The sequence below is a fragment of the Aspergillus fijiensis genome, assembly GCF_003184825.1.
Source record: "Aspergillus fijiensis CBS 313.89 unplaced genomic scaffold BO72scaffold_25, whole genome shotgun sequence".
Taxonomy (NCBI): Eukaryota; Fungi; Ascomycota; class Eurotiomycetes; order Eurotiales; family Aspergillaceae; genus Aspergillus; species Aspergillus fijiensis.
The window spans coordinates 23606-43997 of record NW_024469001.1 but is presented as its reverse complement, the minus strand read 5'-3'; the positions used below and the strand labels follow the sequence as shown (position 1 = coordinate 43997).

Genomic DNA, 20392 nt, shown 5'->3' with positions numbered 1-20392 from the left:
GGCGGTACCTGGCTGGCAGTTGGCTGCCTGAGGTACCCTACTATGTATTCAAGGTTGCCTGAGGTACTCCGTACTATTTCCCTATTGATGATCGGCGGGCGCGGCCGTGACGACGACTTGCACTTGGAAGCCCAGCCAGTCTCCCGCTGTGCGCCTCGCTATCTTTCTTGTCTATCGTTTGATCTCTGAAAGGGTGTATCGCTTCCAGGATCCGAGTTTTATCTTCTCAATCCAAGTGCTTTCAATCAAGTGCTTGCGCCATGGTCGCGCCCGCAGTGCCTGAGTAAGGCATTCCCTCTCTCTCTCCCCCCACCCCTCCATCCATTTACGTGTTCTTGCCGACTCGGACTCGCTATCTACAGCTCAATTGGGCCCACCGTTGTTGACCTGGCACTGACAACCCCCTGAATGTCTTTAGGATCTACGAGGAGGAGGACATCTACGCCGCTGTCGATGCACGCACTGAATCTCTCCAGAACCTTCGGGAATTAGGTCCGCCCGACTTGGTTTACTTGGTCAAACAACCTAAGACCAGCTCTCATCGCCAGGTACGTTCGACGTCGATCGACCCCGGTCGGAGTGCGCAGAGATAACAAAAGCTGACTTCGCGGCGATACAATCACAGACCGGAGTCTATCACCATGTCACCGGTGTCGATGCCTCGTCGTCCGCCAGCTTGGCCGCCTATGTCAACACACTCACCTTCTCCCCGCTGGATAAGACACACAAAGTGGTTTCGGGGATCTACTGGTTCGGCCATCGGTCAAAGCATCTGCCAGTCTAGGTGTGCTAATGTCTACGCAGCTGTTACAATGCCTTCTCCCACCTCGACATGCGCGTGGAAGTGAAAATCCCGGGCAGTCTGGAAAGCTACTGTATCGATGAGCGGGGCGACAAGCGAGTTGCGACGGAGGCGTTGTGGTTGGAGACCTTTCTCTGCGGGATTCTGAGAGCATATACCTACGCGGACGATGGCAGCGGCGATTCAATTCGCAAGATCGTGGGAGTCCGGCGATTCAACCCAGTGACGAATACGGAGATGGAGCACAAGTTCCTGGACGCCGCGGAGAGACTGTTCTTCCTGGGTATGCCTCTTCATTATCTTTCCACCGTGGTACATCGCTGACACTGTCAAATCAGGCCGACAGCTGAGTTCCGATCCGGAGACGCAAGTGCCGAACACTGTCAGCAACCATCTGACGTCGGGTCTTTTGAAGTACATACAAACCACGGGACGCTACACCTCGGGCATCAATCTGTTTGAGAAGCTGCGCACACGAGACGTCGAAGTGTCGTCGCTTCTGGCCCGAGTTCTGATCATGGCTGATGAGGAGGTGCAAGCGGTGAGACTGATCTTCGACGCTTTGCAGGATGTACCGATGGACTACGCCCTGCTTGACTGCCAAGCAGCGTTCTGCCAGTCCAAAGGCGAGGGCGAGATGGCCTTGGAGTGTGCCAAGCGGGCGGTCACCGCCGCTCCCAGTGAATTCAGCACCTGGGCCCGACTGGCCGAAGTATACGTCGGTTTGGAGCAATGGGACCTGGCGTTGTTGACTCTGAACTCGTGCCCCATGTTCACATACCAAGATAAAGACACCCCGCGCATGCCTCAACCAACGCGCATCATGCTGCCGATTCTTGCCGAGAGCATGCTGGAGGAGATCGATGAAGGACAACCGCGCCAAGGCGACCCTGCCGACTACGTCCACCCCTCCCTGCGCCGTCTCCACGCAGCTAGCTACCAAGGAACCTTCCTGAAGGCCTACAACCTTTTGACCAAGGTCGCGGCGGCCATCGGCTGGGATCAGCTGCTCAAGATCCGCAGCGAGGTGTTTGTCATGGAGGAGGAATACCGCGTTGAGCGCCAACATTCTACCTCCAAGCACACGCGCACCAACACGCGCACCTCCGCGGAGGTCAACGGGGGCGATGGGCAAGAGGATGAGGACGACGACGACCACCACCACAACGACGCGAACACGGAGGACGCCGAGAAGGAGGACGAGGGCTCGCCCAACGGCCTCAAGGACGAACAAGTGGAAAGTTCGATCGAAAAGCCCGAGCAATCAATGGCATCCGAAGTGATCAAATCCGGCAATGAAGATGTAAGTCCTCCCTTTCCCACCGATTCAAGAATACTTTTCCTCGACAATACTAAGACAACTACCCACTAGCCCGACCCCTCCCACTCCGCGTACACGCAGTTCCGCAACAAACGCCTCTGCGAACGCTGGCTCGACAACCTCTTCATGGTCCTCTACGAGGACCTCCGCATCTACACCATCTGGCGCACGGAGATGGCGCAGTACCGGCAGCAGGCGATCGAGTACAAGAAGTCGGCCACGGAGTGGGAGATCCTCGGGGAGCTGGCCGAGCGCCTGCACCATTTCGACGAGGCGATCGAGGCCTACCAGCACGGCCTGGCCATCCGGTTTGCCCCCAAGGCCATGCGCGGCGTGCTGAAGCTGTACGAGAAGAAGAACGACACCCGCGGCATGCTGGGCTCGTTGATCCGTCTGATCGCCTGGCAGTACCGATGGTACTCCGAGGTATGCTCTCACCCACCATCACACCCAACCCCTTACCCCCCCCTTCAAAACATAAGCTAATGCACCGCACGAAAAGTTCTCTCCCGAACTTCTCTTCCTCATCCGCAAACTCATCGAAGACGAAGGCGCCGTCAAGGTCCGGAGCATCGTCCAGGCCACCAACCTCCCGCAGCCCGTCCTCGACCTCACGCATCAGTACTGTCAACTGTGCGCCACCTTCCGAAGCAGTGGCAGTGATGGTTAGATGAGCTCCATGTTTTCTAAATGTTTCCCGCGCCGTACTGGGCTGCGGTTTGTTATGGTTTCCGGGTAGTGGAGGTCGATGCAAGGGGGCCGGGGGGTTGGTGCTCCAGGGGAAAGGGATGCGGGGGATGCGATGCGGGTGCTGTGTAGCGAGCTGGAAGGGAGGAAGGAAGGCAGGGAGGGAGGGAGGAAAGTAATACAACTCATATCCACCACACCACACCACACCACACAACTCAATTTCCTGTATGACTTATGTGATTCCTAGTCGAGATGAACGGATTAGTTCTCAAGTTTGATGTTCGGTCGGATGAGGGAGATGGAGTATGCATTGTAGCTCTGCTCTGAGGTCATGTGGACTTTTTTTGCTTAGCTGGACGGGGAAGACGGACGTCTATTGCTGTCGGGTTGTTGTTTGCTCTATTCGGAGTGTTCGATCTTTCAGTGAGGGTATTGTGCTTAACGTATTGAGGGCGATCTGTGCCAGACAGCAGAAGGTGCGTATTGTTCTGCTAGGCGGTCAAGTGGTGGCTATCTACCAACCGCTCTCCCTAGCAATCCCAAGCGCGGGATTACAGTACTACTACGATCGGTCAGATCTGAGGCGAAACAACAGTTTATCATCGCAACCAGCGAAATCCATGATACCCTGAAACTACCCAGCCAGTTCTTCACTGGCCAGCATGATAATGATAACATCCTGAAATAACCGAATAACCGAAGTAGATAACGATGATAGCTCACGGGGGTTGAGAATTACCAAACGTCTTGGAAGAATCAATTCGAAATCACTGCCTTGGGGGAGAAGACCAAATAACACGGGGCACAAGAACAGTGATCACTCGTCATCGCCCTCGATATCCACCTCAGGCTCCTTGGGAACGACACCTCCTTTGGCCTTCGCGGCCGCCTTGGCGGGTCCACTCTCCTTCGCGGTATCATCTTCCTCTTCAAGGTCATCGTCGGCGAGCTCTTCCTCTTCCTCCTCATCATCAACGCCGTTCTCGGCATCGTTTTCGCCGTTTTGCGCAACCTCCTCCTCCTCTTCCTCGTCAGCCGGAGGAGCTGGCGCGGTCTTTCGTTTCTTAGGCGCAGGGGCTGTCAAGGATATGAGATTAGCGCATGGTCATATTTTCAGTCGATGTATCACTATGCCGGGCTCCTTTTCTGCGACCGTAGGGACAGGATAGGCAAGGGAGGCAGATAAGAATGAAGCATACCTTCTTCTTCAGGCTCTTCAGCCTCACCCTCGGCTTCCTCGTCAAATTCCTCCTCCTCCTCTTCTTCCTCCTCGCTGCCAAGGTCGCTTTGCTCTACCTCGGAGTCTTCATATCTGCTGGTTTGTTAGTGCTTGGTAGGAATTGTGATTGGCAGTGATGCGATTGTCTTTATGGGGCGGTCTGGGAAAGCGCGCGAAGAGAAGGGGGAGCTCATGCGCCATGGTTGGAAAGAGCGACGAATGCGAATGCGACATGAGGGAGGAAAATACTCACTCTTCTTCTTCCTCGCTGTCTTCAGGAAGCGATTGAAGCTCCTCCTCTTCCTCGGCTTCTTGCTTTCTCTTACGAGTAGACATGATGTTTAGTGATTAGGATATTAAGAAAGAGAAAAACGAGTCAATTGCGCAATTGCACAACTAGTGGATGAATTGGTATGGATAGAGTTAATGGTAAAAAGGACAAGGAAAGGTCCCAAGGGCCGAACGGGTGTATGAAAGAGGTAAAGAGAGAGTGTGAGAGTAAAGTAGGGAGAGGGAGAAGAGAGAGGGGGGGGAGGGAAGAGCAAGCTGGGGGTGTGAGAGAAGTATAAGAGGGAAACGGGCAGAGAGAGAGGGGACGGCCGGCAGGGAACAGAGGAAACGGACAGCCAGCCAGCCAGCCAGCCAGCCAGCCAGGACAAGCCTCCTCACAATCCAAGGGAAGGGGGAGAGATCCAGTTTGGGTGAGGGGACAGTCCCGGACGAGGGAATGGATGAGTGAGCATTAATTCGGTCAGTCAGTCAGCCCGGCCCGGGGCACTTCGTCAGCCCCAAGCAGTAGCAGCAGCAGCAGCAGGAGCAGCGCAGCGGCGCGAGAAAAAGCGCGCACTGGAAAACCAACACCAGCTACGGAGTAAACAGGAAGAAGAAAGCTGCTGCTACTTCTGCTCCAGGTCTGGGGCTCGCGTTCCCGTCGCATTGCGCGTCGATTTAACGGTGCCAAGGCCGTGCGCCTAGAAGTTCCTGGGCAAGAGTTGAGTGACTCCGCAGTGATGACATGAATGACATGACGATTATCACCGCGGTAATCGCTGCTTGGTCGGTTGATTCTCAGCTCGCCATGGAACGATAACACTCTCAGAGACTTCAGGTCCCCTGGATCTGAAGAAAGGTTGGCATATGGATGAGTGGGAGATGAGAGGAAATCATGGTCGAGTTTCCTAGAGGAAGAATTAGGAAGAGAGTGGGAGGAGAAAGAGGAAGGAAGGGAAGTGCAAACAGACCTGAACAGACCTGAAGATGGCGGGTGAATGGCGTATGGTAAGTGGGGTGACAGTACCGGACGGGGCGGGGGGCGCACAGATACTCCGGGGCAATAGCAGCCATTGTAATCCACCTTACCAGGGCGGTAAGTTACTGGCAGTGGGCTTAACTTGTTCTCTGGACGTGGCAAGAAAAGAAACGAAACTCATGATGTCAACCTCTTGTCACACTCACTCACTCTTAAGTCCGGCTATTACGCAGCTTACTCGAAGAGGGTAGACTAAGTTACTGCAGGGGAATCATAAGGTAATTTTACATATATAGTACCTACCATACAGCCAACTCCAACCTAACGCAATGCGGACTCGACTCTGCTGGGGAGCTGGAGATGGCGAAAAGCACAGACTTTCTAAGGTTAGTTAGTGCAAGCTTACACAGACTACCTAAGTTAAGTAAGTTTAATTACCTGAAGTCCCATTGAGCAACACAGCTATTGAGCTGCCTCGGGTTATTTACATTCCATGCCTTCGTCCACCGGAAGAGACTCCAGGCAAACAAATGCAAACTATCATAAGCCCACCGTACTACCAAAGAAGTTCCTTCAGAAAGAACAAAAAAAAAAAAAGAAATTGATTGAAATGAGGTACAGTACCTCAGCAATGCCGTCGCACAACAACACACTAAAACCAACAGTGTGGAGGCTAGGGGTAAATCCTCCCAGGGCGGCTGCCCGCCCCTTAGACTAGTACTTGAGTATTAGTAGTCTCCCGAGCCAAATCGCGCAGGTCTCCCACCTCCACAGCCTCTGCCCTGAAATCACCAGCTAGTCTACCTAAGCTCATTATCACTTTTCCCCCAGGCGCTCTGCCGTATGATCAATCTTAGTCTCTTCCCATAGTGAAAGCGCAAAATCCCCCAGCCTAGTCTACCGTCGTGCGCTACGCCGTCTGCTTCCCTTAGTAACTCGTTCCTACTTATCTGTGGAACAGTGCTCCTGGGTGCAGAGAAAGTGGTCGTCGCTCGCTTACTAGGTAGCGTAGCTGTATGTAAACAGTCATCGAGACTCCCGACGGCTTCCATCTCATCGTGTGAGGGGTTATCTGGTGGCTCTACTGTACCTTCCACTAGCCAGATACTCGTTGGCTCGAACGTTCATGGTCGAACAGGACCGACAGCGTGTGTGGTAAATGCGATGGGATTTGTCTTTCTCGCAAACCAGATAAACAGGGGAGGGGGGTTTATGGTGAGGTCAACTGTTAACCTCGAGGACTATCCGCTGAAGAGAAGGCAACAATGTACCTAGTAGTATTCAGGTTCGCCTAGATGAGTCCAATATGTCTATATACAGTTTCTCTCGTCTAAGCCGCATCTATTGAGCCAGAAACTCAAAACTCGCCATACTGGGATCCAGTAAGTTCTCATCCAACCCAAACCCATATGTGCCCACCATATCGTATATCAGATCCGGCGGCGGGAACCCTTGGGCCATGGCGTTGGCGCCCCCGGGGACGTCGCTGCTCCCTTTCGCATCGACGGCCGCGGAGTCAGCCACAGCCGTGCCATTCGCGTGCCACGAGTCCCACGAGTCAAACCGCTCCAGCATCTTTCCGAGCCCACGGGCGATATGCCTCGTCAGGTGTCTCTCGCCCGCGGAGACACAGTTCAGCAGCTCGATCACCCGCTCCACTAGACGTCGGACCTGGCGGCCGTCGAGGCTGAGGTAGGCCGAATTCCAGTTGATGGCAACTTTGAGTAGAAACACGGCGGAGAACGTGATCATCGTATGGGTGAAGATCGGGACTCCCACGATTTCGTCGCGAATGTCGGGTTCTTCTAGCACCATATTTAAGCACGCCATGGCGGATGCGATGGCCGTGTTTGCCGACTCTTTGCGGTCCATCGAGAAGACGGGGGTGTTGGACGGGGACAGAGCCCGCAGGGAAAGCGAGTTCAGCTGGAATTTGGCGAAGTGGTAGTGAAGCACTACCCCTTTAGATGGGTAGGTCCGCACATACGGGCTATCGCCTATACCGGGGGTAGATACGTTAGCAAGCGCAGAAAATTTATTATTCAGGCGAGAACATACCAGACCGTGGCTGCCACAGCAGCCGCCATTGGTCGATGGCCACATTGAAGACTCGTAATTGACCAAAATCTTCCTCGGTGAATGGTTGCTCGGTATCACTTCCAAAAGTCCGGTAAGCTTCCGTGAGGATCATGAACAGCGCCACCTGTGCCATGAGCCGGATGTCTCCTGGTACGACCAACGGCGATTGCAGAAATGTCTCGTAGTTTCTGATAGCGGCATCTTCGTGGATCACGGGTGGTCGTCCGTACGCGATACTGAAGTGGTGATCGCACACATACATCAGGTACCAGAGCTGAGCACGCTCGTACTGGTCGTCGTGACCGCGCATCATCTTGTGGTAGCTCTGGTGAAGACCTAGTTCGGTGGCAATGCGAACGGCATGGCCTGACAGCTTCCAGCTCAGCTCCGACAGCCAGAACGCCCCAATACAGAGCGCGCGAATATCATCCAGGGTGTGAGACCGTGTCAGAGACATGCTGGACACAAGTGATACATACTCGTTGTAGCATCGGTTCAGCGTCTCCGTACGGTTCGGGATATGAAGTGCTGCAACTGTCAGGACGGCAGTGCAGAGAAGTGAAGAAGCTCGACGGACGGAAGTCAGATCACGATGAACCAGGATAATTCCACCCCAGAGCAGCTGGTTCATCGTCCTGCTGAAGTAGGCAAAGAGCTCTTCGGCCTCGTGAAGTGAGATCAACCCGCGCGAGATGAAGTCCTCCTCCAGGAGTGTCACTTTGGGTTGTTCGATGGGATTATTCCGCAAGTTGCGCAGCTTGGTGACTTCGTATAGACTCCGCATGGGCGCTGGCACTAATTCGCGATCTTGAAGATCCGGTTCCTGAGAAGGCTCGCGTGTAACATCCATTATCAGTCCCGGCTCCGCCGATTGTTTGGTCGCGGGCGACCCATCATATGAAGGTTGCAGGTCAGACTGAGACTCGGCAGGGCTGGTGCCACTTTGGTTGTCGCCGCCAGCAAACGATGAAAGCTCTGAAAACCCTCCCTGGCGCAAAAGATGTGAGACAGCCGCCTGCAGCTGTCGGATTGTGGCTGCAGCTTGCGACTTCCACCTAAATGGGTCGAGATGTAAGTATGGACCGTACATTAACAGCTAGTATAGTGTAAACCAGATAGACACTTACATCACATCATCGTCAACAAACTTCTGGGAGAAGTCGTTCACCGTGCATTTTATGCCACTACGTGTGCATTTTGTGCAGCTTGTTTCTCCTGCTTTGAACTCACAACGTATCTTGTGTCGCTTGCACTCCGCGCCTGAAGTACTCATTCAGTATCTGGCGTGTAGAGCTTTCCGTAATTCCATAAGGAGGGGGTGGAATCGAAGGCGGGGCTTAGCAAATATCGCAGCCAGGGGAACTCACACGCGCGAGCTTTGGAGATCCTTGGGGCCGAGGGTCGACCATCAGGGATAAGAGACGGCCTTCGGCTATGCTGGGGTGGACTTTCGTCCAGATTGGCTTCATGTGAAGAGCGCTTCATGGTGTTCGACTGCCGATGGATCGGGGATACTCCGGCATTATGCAGCCAGCAAGGATAGACAGTTTGGCGAAGAGGATCTACAAGCGATCCACTAACTTTGCCCGTTAATTGAGGGGCACAAACGAAGGGAGAAATCCTCTTAGAACCTAGAGCTGAAAGTCAGCAGAATGGTCGCAGAAGAGAGACGTTTTGAATTGAGGTGGGGAAAAGGAAGAATGGGAGGTGACGATGGCGGGTCAACCCCGCTTCAATAATCCACTCGACTCGACCCTGTTGATCCTCAACACCTCAGCTCCAGGCTTCTGGGTTCTACTGCCCGCCATAGATGCCGATGATACGATAGCTCACTACCATTCTTCTTGTTTTGGGAGATAAAAATCTGCCTGAGTGCACCTGTGCCACAACTGCGATCTCCTGAGCAACCCAACCCTCCCAATTGTTGACATTTTTCCTATCCAGACGGTGTTTCAGGCACGGGATCTGGGGAAAACACTGCGGGGTACGCCGTAAACTTGCAAATCTTCACTCATCACTCCCTCCATCTTCAATCAACTGAGCCTCCTTCCAACGAGAACCATACTTCAAGACAACTATGCAAGCTAGCTTAAGTGGCGCCTCCACTGAACTACTGCCGTGGTGGCTGACATCTTCCGATCTCTACCGTCATTTTTCGAGATTACGAAGACTAGCGCATCTCGCCGACCAGCCCAATTCCCAAACCCAAGTGGCCTTGCGCACTTCAGTCCTGACCATTTCCATGACACAAGCATTTACCAAACTCAGTATGATGAATTCTTAGAGTAAGTATGTTTCCGGGTTAAATCCGGGTTTTGTGGAGAAGATATACTCCTCATCTCGGAGTTGATGCGAGCCTGCGGAGGATAGTCCGATCATCATCATATGGACGTACTCACACCATCCGGATAACTACGAAAGACACCGGATAAGTATATATCTATCTTCCAGCCAGGAGCTAACTTGAGTCTCCTTATATACTACTTTACTCCGACGACTGACAACAACATTCATCGCCAGCATGTGAAGCATTCCCATCACCTGTACCCTCGGCGTCCTCGCTCCTGTTTAGGTGGCATGCGAATCGACTCAAGAGCAGAGATGCATTTTTCGGTGGAGAGTACGAGATGGTGGTGGGTTGGGTGTACAGTGACGGTACAGTATCAGTTCAAGGGTATTGATAAATTGGAAATTTTGGCATTGGCGTTATCATCAAAGCGTATATGTACAATCTGCAATTCTCGTTCCCGTCAAGCCGAAAGTGAAGAAAAATATAAGACATTCAGAAGCAAATCATGGTCACATGTGAATCCCTCCTTCTTCCCCGGCATCGATCATCAACTGCTCCAGCATATCCATCGAAGTAACACGTAACCCTCCTCCCATTCAGGTACCGACTTTCGCAAACGAAGGGGTGATAAGGAAGCGGGAAATACTTATTTCCAAACCTGAATTAAGAAAGAAATACCTTAGCAAACCGCACGATCGCAAGAGGGGCTTAGTAGCTCGCCCAGACCTGTCCATCGATAGCCACGAGCCGATTAAACAGCTGATTGCGGGTCTTCATGGCCGTGAGCTGATAGTTCTGCTCCGGAAGCTTGCCAACCAGATTGAGGCCGTCCACCACTTCCTTGCTGCCGACCGCCCATCCGGTCACCAGCTTGCCCTTCCAGCCCAGCCCACCCACCTTGCGCATCTCGCGGATGTCGGAGACGGGCATGGTGAAGAGGACGGAGCTCTTGGAGCGGCGCGCCAAGGTGGGGTCGTCGACTTGCACCGACTGGTCGGTGGTGAAGTACAGCAGCGGCGGGGACTGCGACTGGTCGATAACGAGCACGCCGCGCTTTCCGCGGTAGCGGCCGTCGAACTGCACGGGGCCCGAAGGAAGGGTGATCTGGCCCTTCTTGCGGAGTACGCCGACGCGGCCCTTGGCCCGCTTCGAGCCCACAGCCGCTTTGGCCCGGTCCACCGCCAGCTTGCTCTCAATGCCGGTCGCTGTCGTGCCCCGGAAGAAGCCGAGCATCCGGCTCGCGAATCCTTTCTTGGGAGGCTGCGGGTGGATCTCCTCGTGCTGCGTCGAGTCAGTTTGCGGTTGCGGCGTCGGGGCGATGGCCGCGTTGATCTCTTCGTCTGTCGCGTCAAGGTTGATGTCCTCGTTGCGGACGTGGGCGGGTTGGTCGGGAGTGGCGTGCAGGGAATGGGATGGGGGAGGGGGCAGAGGGGCGCCGTTGGCTTCGCCGATGCGGAGGAGGGTGAGTGTGAGCTGGGCATTGGTGGGGATGCCCTTGAGGAGGGAGCTGTGGCGAAAATGTCAGTGGATGAAATGATGCTTTCGATGGTCTGGAGGGAGGCATACTTCTGTAGCTCGAGGAGTCTCTCCCAGCGGGGGAATTCACGGTTCAGGTATGCCACTCCACGTCTGATGATTGGGTCACCGAAGAATGCAAAGCCCACGCCAAAGGTACTCATCTTGACGAACATGTGGCTGGAGATGATAAGGGACGCGAGGAAGCCTACTGATAGCACGCTTGCCAATCGGAGGTATGGAGTGATCATGGAGAAGGGAGGTGTCGGAGACAAAGCACTGCCGATCGTCAACCACGGATCACCCTGAGGATTCGTGAATACGGGATCACTTACTTGCCAAACCTCTCGTAGGTGTCGATGATGTCGGCAAGGATGCGCATTGCTAGGTTTGCAGCGTTGTAGACTGTATCCCTCATGGGCTCCTTGGTTTTATCGTGGGATTCATCCGTGCTCTCTCCGTGAGCGGCAGTCTGCGCATCCGCTGCACTGGTGGCTATCTCCATGGCATCTGGCACCGATGACTCGATAGGCGCATCTTCGGGAGTTCCCTGGTCATGTTTGCCGGCGACGCTACCCACGGCGACACTGGCAACACTGGTGATGAGATTCGATGCCTCTCTTTCGGCAGCTTCACCCTTCATCTTCTCCGGCGCCCCCGTTATGCTGTCGTGAGAACCCAAAACCCCTGCCTTAGGTTTCTGTATACCCCCTGTGTCCGTGCTTACCAACGGAATAGGCGCAGGAGGGAACAGGAATTCGCGAGACTGAGGAGAGACAACCAGGACCAGAAGAACGGCGAAAAGTGTAGGCGCAAGGAGATCAAGCATCCATGCAGCGAAGTAGACCTAGTGAGCCAGTCAATGTCACTGCTGATAACAACGGTCTTTCGATGCTAACCTACAATGCAGAACCCTGCTGTCCGGTTGCGCTCCCGCCATGAACGCAGTCTTGCAATATGCTTGACGAAGCCAGTCAAGGAGACGACAATACTAGTATAGAACCGCTCGAGGGTTGCTCGCAGTTTGTCAGGGGAGAACTGCTCGTCTTCCGCGCGGTTCAGGTCGAGCCGCTGGAGGGGAGCCTCCGGCAATGCTTTGACATAGTAGATTTGCTGCGCGAGTCAGTGCCCAGAGCTCCTCTAGAATGGCTCAGAGATAGATACCTTGTTAAATCGTCGGATAAGCATCCACAAATCCTCATTCGACAAACCTGAGACCACGCGCTCGTGGATTTGTTCCGGCGGCTTGTCCCATCCCACGTCGGTGATAGTGTCGGTATCCCCAGCCCTCTGGGCGAGACCCTTTTCATCCTGGTCTACCTTGGACAAGACATGGCTATCGGTGGGACCGGAAACGTCGGCAGTGGTGCGCTCAGCGTCTAGGATGCCTGCGCGACTGTTTTTTGTGCTGTAGGATACTTGCTGTGCATTGTTGGTGGTGGTATCAAGTTGAGACATGCTGCAGATGGGGTCCGAGAAGACCACACATTAGCAGGGATTAAAAGCGGAAGCGAGCAGCATATGCTTGGGAGGAGGAACGGAGCTGGCGCATGTCAAAGGGCTTTTGAAGGCGAGTTGGGAGGTGGAGGGTGGGTAATCGACGTCATCGCATGATGAGCCAGTCAAGCCCGCAGATCGGAGAACTGGTGTTCCTGTATCTTGCTGGGGAACTTTTAGCTTGATCTCACTGACATATGCGTACCTATTATAACTCCACTCTTGCTGCTTACCGACAATTGACTTCTCTTCGACTGAATTTTTTTTTTTTCGGTGCGACGTTCCAATTCCTGAATTCTGTGCAATTCGGTCTTGTAGTACAGTTGGTCCTGTACCTTTGGTGGTGTAAGAGAGTATAGTCACCCGCGCAACCAATCAAGGTTCAAAGGGTGTGGCACCGCCATAGTTCAGCCACAATTATATCATGCACCAGCCACACGTGGCGACTCGCTGAAAGAGGAAATACGCGTGAATCTCTCGGCCAGCGCGTTGGAAGCGAGGTTGAGGTCCAAGCCGCAACGTCACTTCGCAGGCCCAGACCTTCGCAGGTGGCCACGCAAGCTGTCCATCGGAAATCCAGGTGTGATGTGGGGATGACATGATTTCTTTCATCTCCTCCATTGGCTTGTCCCATCGAGAATTGCCGTATGCCCATGGGGTCTAGCTTTGCCGAAACATGAGCGAAACATGCGCCAATCCCCTGTTGTTGGGGTGGATCAAAGAATGGCTCGACCAGGCACGAGAGCGCAATAGCAAAGGAGCGATTGTGTGAGTAGTGTAGTGTATTGGATCTCCGAGGGGTAGATATCTTGACTGACGCTTGGACAGGTACAAGAAGGCCTATGATTCTATGAAAGCTTGTCCACTGGTCTTCCAACACCCCTCGGAAGCCCAACAACTCAATGGCTTGGGTCCGAAACTATGTGATCGCTTGACGGAGAAGCTCAAGGAGCACTGCGAGGAAAATGGCCTTCCCATGCCCGAGCACCCCCACAAATGTTGGTTCTATGCTTCTACTCTTCCACCGCCTTTTTGGATATTGTTTCGTTCTAAGATCGACGGCAGCTAGGAGTAAAAGGAAATCCGACGAGGGGGGGACAGCCGAGACCCAGCCTGCGAAGAAACCTCGGAAGACCAAGGCTAAGCCATATGTGCCAACTCTACGGTCTGGTCCTTACGCGATTATCTTGGCTCTCTCGACCCTGGAAGAGAATGCGTCCCAGGGCATGACAAAATCACAGTTAATTGAGACAGCGCAGCCGCACTGCGAGAGTTCGTTCACAGCCCCGAGCGACTCGTCCAAATTCCATACTGCGTGGGCGTCAATGAAGACCCTCCTTCAGAAGGAGCTTGTCTACGATCACGGCCGCCCACTGAAGAGATACGCTCTCACGGAGGAAGGCTGGGAAGTGGCCAAACGAATCAAGGCGGCTGCGCCGTCAGACCCGAGCCAAAGAACGTTATCTTTCCGAGCCGAGTCTGTGAGTTTTTCTAGCATCTCAGAGCCTGCAGTTCTCCATTATCTAACACGGTTTCCTGGTTAGACTCAGCCCGCTGCAAGCAGTACCATTCCTGATCGCGCACCCAACAGTGCCGTACCACAGGCTGTACGGCAAGAGAGCATCAGCTACGAAACACCGCCTCAAGATCCCCAGCTCCCTCATGCAATTGATGCGGCGTTTGATGGAACGGTCACTCCGATTGTCATCCCACCGAACAGCTTCACAGTCCAGCTGGTTCTGGATGTTCGTGAAGTGCGGTCCTCCCGAGACAGGGACTACCTTGCCAACGAACTCAGCAAGAAGGGCGTCACACCCGAGGTGCGCGCCCTCGAGCTCGGCGATGTCATGTGGGTGGCCAAGTTCCACGATCCCAGATTCCTGTCCCAGTACGGCGAGGAAGGCGACGAGATCATGCTGGACTGGATCGTGGAGCGCAAACGCCTGGACGACCTCATCGGCTCCATGAAAGACGGCCGCTTCCACGAACAGAAGTTCCGACTCCGCCGCTCCGGGATCAAGAATGTCATCTACCTCATCGAAGAATTCACCTTCAGCCAAGACCCCACCGTCACCTCGAAATACGGCGAGATGGTCGCCTCCGCCATCGCGTCCACGCAGGTGGTGAACGGCTACTTCGTGAAGCGCACCAAGAACCTGGACGACTCCATCCGCTACCTGGCGCGAATGACCTGCCTGCTGCGCAAGATGTACGGTGCCGCGTCCCGCGAAGCACCACCGTCTCACGCCCTGGCGTTGATCCCCAGTCGGCAGCTGTCGTCCTCGGAGTCGTACCTCGAGACGCTCGAGCGGTTCCGCGCCGAGAAGCCGAGCACGACCTTCGCCGTGACCTTCTCAACGTTCTCGGCGTTGACCTCCAAATCCGATGTCTTGACGCTGCGCGATGTCTTCCTGAAGATGCTCATGTGCATCCGGGGCGTCACAGGCGAGAAGGCCTTGGAGATCCAGCGGCGGTGGCCGACCCCGCAGGCGTTTGTCCAGGCATTCGAGGCTTTGGGTGTGAAGGACCGAGAGAACTTGGTTTCGGATCAGATGCAGATGCTCGTGACGCGGAAGAAGATCGCGAAGGTCTTGAGCAAGAAGATTGCCGAGGTTTGGGGTGAGGATGGATAGGTCTACAGATTGGTCGCTTGGTCGTTCATCAGTATTGGACTTGGACGTATCGATATCGTGGCCGAATTGGGTTGGTGAAGCTGGAACGCTTGGTGCTATCTGGGTAATATTGAACTGACATTGGTTGTATTGCCGGTCTCAGCGCAATAGACTTAGACACTGGATAGATATTGCCGCATGAAGAAATAGTACTTATATCACATGTCCGAACTCCACCTGCTAAACAGCGAGTTCGCAAACATGCCAAGGCCTACATAATCCGTCTCGGGCGGATCACAACGAAGTTATGTAGACACACACCCTCGTCGAACTTTCATAACTCCATTTATCGAGTCAATTCAAGTAGCTATAGCGGAAATCATCAATCATTGTCTCATACAATGCCAAACACTGGCTCCAAAACAACCACCCTATTACTCCCGATCCCTTCTCCTCCTCCACCTCCATTCCCCCGCCAAGGCCAAACTACTACACACCACCGAGATACTACTCAACGCCATCGCCAACGACGCCCACACGGGACTCAGCCGCCAATGCGTCGCCACACTCCCGTGACCATCTGCGGCCGCCTTGTGCCCACTCACGATCGGATAAAACACCCCGGCCGCCACCGGCACCAGACAGCAGTTGTATACCAGCGCCCAGGCGAAATTCCACTTCACGCGGCGGAAGACCCGCCGGCTGAGGCGCACCAGCTGCAGGATGGCGTCGAGGTCTGCGTGCAGCAGGATAAAGCTGGCGGAGTTGATGGCGACGTCGGAGCCCGTGGCCAGGGCGATGCTGACGTCCGCGGCGGTCAGGGCGGGGGAGTCGTTGATGCCGTCGCCGACGAAGGCGACGATTTTCCGGCCGGCAGATTGGGGGGATGATGGCGGTTGAGGGGGCCGCTGCTGGGCTTCGAGGTCCGTGTTCGGGTGGTTCTGGATGGAGCGGATGAAGGAGGATTTGCCGGCGGGGGTGACGTTGGCTTGGACGTTGGCGTCCGGGATGCCGAGTTGGGAGGCGACGGCGAGGGCGGTGGTGCGGTTGTCGCCGGTGCACATGTAGACGGAGATTTGGCGGCGGTGCAGGGCGCGGATGATCCGGGCGGCGGAGGGGCGGATTGTGTCGGTGGTGGCAAGGAGGAGGGTTGGTGTGAAGGGTTTTTGGGTGGTGGGATCAGTGGGAGTGCCCGTCGTGAGGGGCCGGAGGAGGAGGATGGCGGTGGATTTGCCGGCGGATTGGTGCTTGGTGAGCCGGTTGGTGAGGTCGGTGAGGTTTGGGTCCGGGTCTTCGGGGTTGGTGTTGGTGTTGGTAAGAGCTTGCACGAGGCGTTGGTTGCCGATGGCGGCTTCGAATTGTCGTTGGCCACCACTAATGCTATTGCCACTGGTGTCTTTGGTGGTGGTTGTGGTGATGGTGAAGGTGCCCTTCATGCCTTGGCCGGAGAGTTCCTCGACCTCGTCGACGCGGCAGACTTGGGTGGATGGCTTCTCGTCGCGGCAGAAGTTCGAGATGGCCCGGGCGATGGGGTGGTTGCTGCTCTCTTCGAGCTTGCGGGTGACGGTCCAGGCGATGGATATCAGGTCTGGGTCGGTGATGAGCTCTTCATGATCAGAGACCTGCAGGCTGCCTCCTTCAGTGAGGGTCCCGGTCTTGTCGAACACGATGGCGTCGAGACGACTCGCTTCTTGGAAGGCTTCGCCGCCGCCTTTCACCAATATCCCCAGGCGAGCAGCCAGGCCGCCGCCAACGAAGAGCGCGGTGGGCGCGGCGAGGGCGAGGCCGCAGGGACAGGCGACGACAAAGACCGCGATCGCAAACTCCAGGCTCCAGAACGTCCAACCGCCGCGGCTGACGTCGAGGTAGTCCTCGGGAAGCGTTCCAGATAGTCCCAGGGAGAGCCAGATGACGAAGGTCAGAATGGCGATGAGGGTGATAGTCGGGACAAAGTGAGAGGTCAGGAGGTCTGCCACCCTCTCGAGCGGCGCTCGTCTGCTCTGGCCTTCTCGTACTACCGCGATGATTTGATCCAACATGGAAGAACTTCCAAGTGCAGTGACCTTGACGTCAGCGGGCTGTCCCACATTGACAGAGCCAGTATACACAGGGTCGCCCGCTGACTTGTGCACGGGTTTCGATTCGCCGGTCAATGAACTTTCGTCGAACTGATAGGAGCCGGTTCCGACTACCACTCCGTCGGCTGGGGGCGAGGCTCCATGGGGGATGCTGACCACATCACCGATTTCCAGCATGTCGACACTGATCCGCTGGTAACCGCCGTCTTTGGGGTCGGCTCCAGGGTCTGCGCCTCCCTCAACACTTTCGGAGGCCTTGAGCAAGGCCTCACTTGGTCGCAGCTTTCCCAGCGATGCAACTGCGTCACCCGTCTTGGCCTTGCTGTATGCCTCCATGAAGCGCCCAGCAAGGATGAACATGGTCAAGAAGACCACCGTATCGAAGTAGGTGGAGCTATGAGTGCTGGATGAAGACCCCATCGAGGCATCCATGATCAGCACAGCCAGGGAGGAGACATAAGCCACCATGGTTCCAGCGGAGATCAGAAGATTCATACTACCAAAGCGATAGAACCTCCGCAGGATCGGTACACGACTGCCCGGCCGCCAAAGCGAGTAGATCTCTTTCATTGCTCGCACGTGGAAGATGTCCGCCCCATAGAACATCACAGGTGTGGTCATGATGAAAAGTGCCCATTCGAGGCGCGACGCATCGCCCGCCCACATTGGCTCTTCAAGGTACTTGCGAGTGGGATTGTTCGACGACACCAAAGTCATAAATACGATCCCGAGTAAGAAAGTGGGGATAGCCACTGCCAAAACAAAGATGAACCGAGTGAGGAGGCGCCGTCTTTCGTACCGTTGCATCGCTCGAGACCGATCCTCCACACTCGGCGGGTGGTATACGGTGGCTGTGAATGACTCGTGCGATTTCCCAATGGTTTGCAGTATCGTTCTTATGGTGAGGGAGGGGGGGTTGGGCGTGTATGTCACGGTGAGAATGGGGTTATTGACGGAGAGCGCACCCTGTACCTTGACATTTGGCAGGTCTTCGATGGATTTGAAGACTTTCTCCGGGCAATGGTGACAGAACATGCCATCCACATGAACAGAAACCGTTCTTTCTTCAACGATCTCGCTCTCCTGAGACGAGCCCTTGGGGGAAACACTGTTGATCGAAGCATCGTACCCTAAGTCTTCGATCTTTTCCACGATAGCGTCAATATTGCTACGGTCCTGGAATTCGACTCTTCCGCTATGGGTGAGGAGGTTGATGGAAACTTCTACCACGAAAGGCAGTTCTTCGAGCCCGCGAGTGACCGCGCCCGAGCAAGATCCGCACGTCATGCCGCTAATGGCAATCTCTGCGATGTAAGTCGGCGTAGGCCCCTTGCGTTTCGGGGGAACAGTCAGGCTCTGCACCTCATCGAGCGACGCTTCAAACCCAATATCCTCGATCTGCTCGACAATCTTTTCGGCATTTGCTCGCGGGCCACTAAAGACAATAGTCGCACTGTTCGTGAGTAGGTTGACGGTGATATCCTGAACAAAGTCGAGCTGCTTGACTTCGTTGGTGATGCTGTTTGCACACGAAGCACAGCTCATGCCGCCAATGCTCACGCGCGCATTGAATTTCTCTTCTGGTGACTGCGACGCCACGTTCTCTGCAGAACTCCCAGGCACTGACCGCTGGGACACACGCCCGGCGAACTTGTCGGTCGACGGGTCAATGCTAGAATCCGCGCTGGACTGGTCGCGCAGATTACCATCCGACAGATCGGCCTCAGCGGCAAGCCTCTCGAGCTCCTCCTGCCGGCAGGCATCGCAGTTCTCGATGTGTCGATTGCCCGGGGCCAAGGTTGCAGCATGCGCAACACCGGGTGGCTGTTGACTGGCCCCGGCAAAGATCGAGTCGCGGGGCAGCCACGCGGTCGTGTCAAAGTCCGCGACGACGGAGCCCTTCGGTTCGTAGCTTGTAGCATGGTGCACGTCGAAAGAGGCGTCAATCAGCGCTTTGGCCAGATCGGGCGACTCCACGCCTGCGGTGTGCATGACGCGGGTTTCGTGCGTGAGGACGGACACATCGACCTTGATCACGCCCGCAATGCCAGATAGGACTTCGTCGATGTAGGCGACGCAGGAGGCGCAGTGGATGTTGCTAACGAGGAATGTGCTTTTCAGTGACCGGGCGCTGAGTCCGGTCGGAGCGATGGCTCCGTTCCTCGTGGTGGGCTGCGACATGATTCATTCAACCACGAGGTGGCTGAAAAGGTATGGGATCTGAATAATGTTTGCCAGGAATGTTTGCGGCTGGTCAGGAGGGACAGTGAGTTAGTCAGTCAGTTCATTCGTAATTCTCCGTGGTTGTCCTTGGCTCTTGGCTTGAATAGGAGGGAGATCGTGGGTATGGGCGAAATTAAGTAAGGGGGGAAAGAATTCTTGAAATTTACAAGGAGACGATGAAGAGCGACGTATGGTATAAGTAGCTGTGTTAATTGAGTGATATCACTTATAATCATGGTTGTGGAGCAAGAGGCAACCTTGCGCGTTTTGTGCGCAAAAGACTCTGAAGCTCTAAAGAACGCACAAATCGCGCATTCCAGAACGAGGCCCGGAGATGATGGATGAGTCAGGAAAACTTCTATGCTGCAAGGCTGATTTGACCCGACAAACAGGTCAATTATTGAGATTTATAGACCGGGCTCAGTGAGCTATGCATCATGAACAACAAGCAAAGCCTGATTCTACAATTTGCGTCTTAGAGATGGTGTCGAGGCAATGAGGTTCCTTGGGGTGTTCCAGAGTGTGGAGGACTGAGTGGCAAAAAGCTTGGATGCATCGAGATCTGATTAGATTGTGCCTACGAAGTACTCGTTCGTAGTACTTACTAGGCAGTCTATAACTACAGTCCACCGCAATTTATCTTACCATAGTACTACCCATTACCTTTCTGCTTGACAATACTGTAGACTAGATCGTGATTTAATAGAACATTGAAATAGATCAGACTCGCCCGCAAACGGCAGAAGGTGGGTCGCTTCGACCAAGAAAGCCCCTTTACAAATCAGCGCCATTGTAGAGTGTCATGCAGGCTGGAGAA

General features: G+C 54.7%; 6 protein-coding genes across 6 annotated transcripts; 3 read left to right on the top strand and 3 right to left on the bottom strand.

Annotated features, from left to right (window-relative positions):
• Window positions 1–108: 108 nt before the first annotated feature.
• BO72DRAFT_527974 (clathrin-coated vesicle protein) lies at window positions 109–2990 on the top strand. Its single transcript, XM_040950143.1, has 7 exons — window positions 109–283; window positions 419–548; window positions 626–750; window positions 805–1085; window positions 1141–2105; window positions 2175–2549; window positions 2626–2990. The coding sequence occupies exons 1-7, from the start codon at window positions 261–263 to the stop codon at window positions 2791–2793; spliced, it is 2067 nt and encodes a 688-aa protein (XP_040800940.1). The 5' UTR covers window positions 109–260; the 3' UTR covers window positions 2794–2990.
• Window positions 2991–3850: 860 nt separating this feature from the next.
• On the top strand, window positions 3851–4339 carry BO72DRAFT_448291 (uncharacterized protein). The gene has a single exon (XM_040944759.1). The coding sequence runs from the start codon at window positions 4002–4004 to the stop codon at window positions 4167–4169; it is 168 nt and encodes a 55-aa protein (XP_040800939.1). The 5' UTR covers window positions 3851–4001; the 3' UTR covers window positions 4170–4339.
• Window positions 4340–6560: 2221 nt separating this feature from the next.
• On the bottom strand, window positions 6561–9276 carry BO72DRAFT_404628 (putative C6 transcription factor). Its single transcript, XM_040942266.1, has 4 exons — window positions 8728–9276; window positions 8488–8620; window positions 7340–8415; window positions 6561–7278 (listed from the first exon to the last, which is right to left on the bottom strand). The coding sequence occupies exons 1-4, from the start codon at window positions 8843–8845 to the stop codon at window positions 6623–6625; spliced, it is 1983 nt and encodes a 660-aa protein (XP_040800938.1). The 5' UTR covers window positions 8846–9276; the 3' UTR covers window positions 6561–6622.
• A 766-nt stretch (window positions 9277–10042) lies between these two features.
• BO72DRAFT_429535 (DUF3292 domain-containing protein) lies at window positions 10043–12957 on the bottom strand. Its single transcript, XM_040943073.1, has 6 exons — window positions 12896–12957; window positions 12330–12827; window positions 12069–12278; window positions 11501–12012; window positions 11217–11444; window positions 10043–11157 (listed from the first exon to the last, which is right to left on the bottom strand). The coding sequence occupies exons 2-6, from the start codon at window positions 12621–12623 to the stop codon at window positions 10359–10361; spliced, it is 2043 nt and encodes a 680-aa protein (XP_040800937.1). The 5' UTR covers window positions 12624–12827; window positions 12896–12957; the 3' UTR covers window positions 10043–10358.
• A 226-nt stretch (window positions 12958–13183) lies between these two features.
• BO72DRAFT_448286 (crossover junction endonuclease MUS81) lies at window positions 13184–15653 on the top strand. The gene is made up of 4 exons (XM_040944758.1): window positions 13184–13430; window positions 13491–13660; window positions 13728–14143; window positions 14207–15653. The coding sequence occupies exons 1-4, from the start codon at window positions 13339–13341 to the stop codon at window positions 15293–15295; spliced, it is 1767 nt and encodes a 588-aa protein (XP_040800936.1). The 5' UTR covers window positions 13184–13338; the 3' UTR covers window positions 15296–15653.
• Window positions 15654–15708: 55 nt separating this feature from the next.
• On the bottom strand, window positions 15709–19533 carry BO72DRAFT_459057 (putative copper resistance-associated P-type ATPase; the record flags this gene model as incomplete). The annotated part of the gene is made up of 1 exon (XM_040946407.1): window positions 15709–19533. One exon carries the CDS (start codon window positions 19531–19533, stop codon window positions 15709–15711), a length of 3825 nt encoding a protein of 1274 aa, XP_040800935.1.
• Window positions 19534–20392: the final 859 nt, after the last annotated feature.

Coding starts and splice junctions, on each gene's coding strand:
- BO72DRAFT_527974 (XM_040950143.1), top strand. CDS start 261: ATGGTCGCGCCCGCAGTGCCTGA. Junction 2,106..2,174: donor TCAAATCCGGCAATGAAGAT/GTAAGTCCTCCC, acceptor ACTACCCACTAG/CCCGACCCCTCCCACTCCGC. Junction 2,550..2,625: donor AGTACCGATGGTACTCCGAG/GTATGCTCTCAC, acceptor CCGCACGAAAAG/TTCTCTCCCGAACTTCTCTT.
- BO72DRAFT_448291 (XM_040944759.1), top strand. CDS start 4,002: ATGAAGCATACCTTCTTCTTCAGGCTCTTCAGCCTCACCCTCGGCTTC.
- BO72DRAFT_404628 (XM_040942266.1), bottom strand. CDS start 8,845: ATGAAGCGCTCTTCACATGAAGCCAATCTGGACGAAAGTCCACCCCAG. Junction 8,416..8,487: donor TTTGTTGACGATGATGTGAT/GTAAGTGTCTAT, acceptor CGACCCATTTAG/GTGGAAGTCGCAAGCTGCAG. Junction 7,279..7,339: donor GCTGTGGCAGCCACGGTCTG/GTATGTTCTCGC, acceptor CCCCCGGTATAG/GCGATAGCCCGTATGTGCGG.
- BO72DRAFT_429535 (XM_040943073.1), bottom strand. CDS start 12,623: ATGTCTCAACTTGATACCACCACCAACAATGCACAGCAAGTATCCTAC. Junction 11,445..11,500: donor ACCTACGAGAGGTTTGGCAA/GTAAGTGATCCC, acceptor GACGATCGGCAG/TGCTTTGTCTCCGACACCTC. Junction 11,158..11,216: donor AGACTCCTCGAGCTACAGAA/GTATGCCTCCCT, acceptor TTTTCGCCACAG/CTCCCTCCTCAAGGGCATCC.
- BO72DRAFT_448286 (XM_040944758.1), top strand. CDS start 13,339: ATGAGCGAAACATGCGCCAATCCCCTGTTGTTGGGGTGGATCAAAGAA. Junction 13,431..13,490: donor AATAGCAAAGGAGCGATTGT/GTGAGTAGTGTA, acceptor ACGCTTGGACAG/GTACAAGAAGGCCTATGATT. Junction 13,661..13,727: donor GCCCGAGCACCCCCACAAAT/GTTGGTTCTATG, acceptor GATCGACGGCAG/CTAGGAGTAAAAGGAAATCC.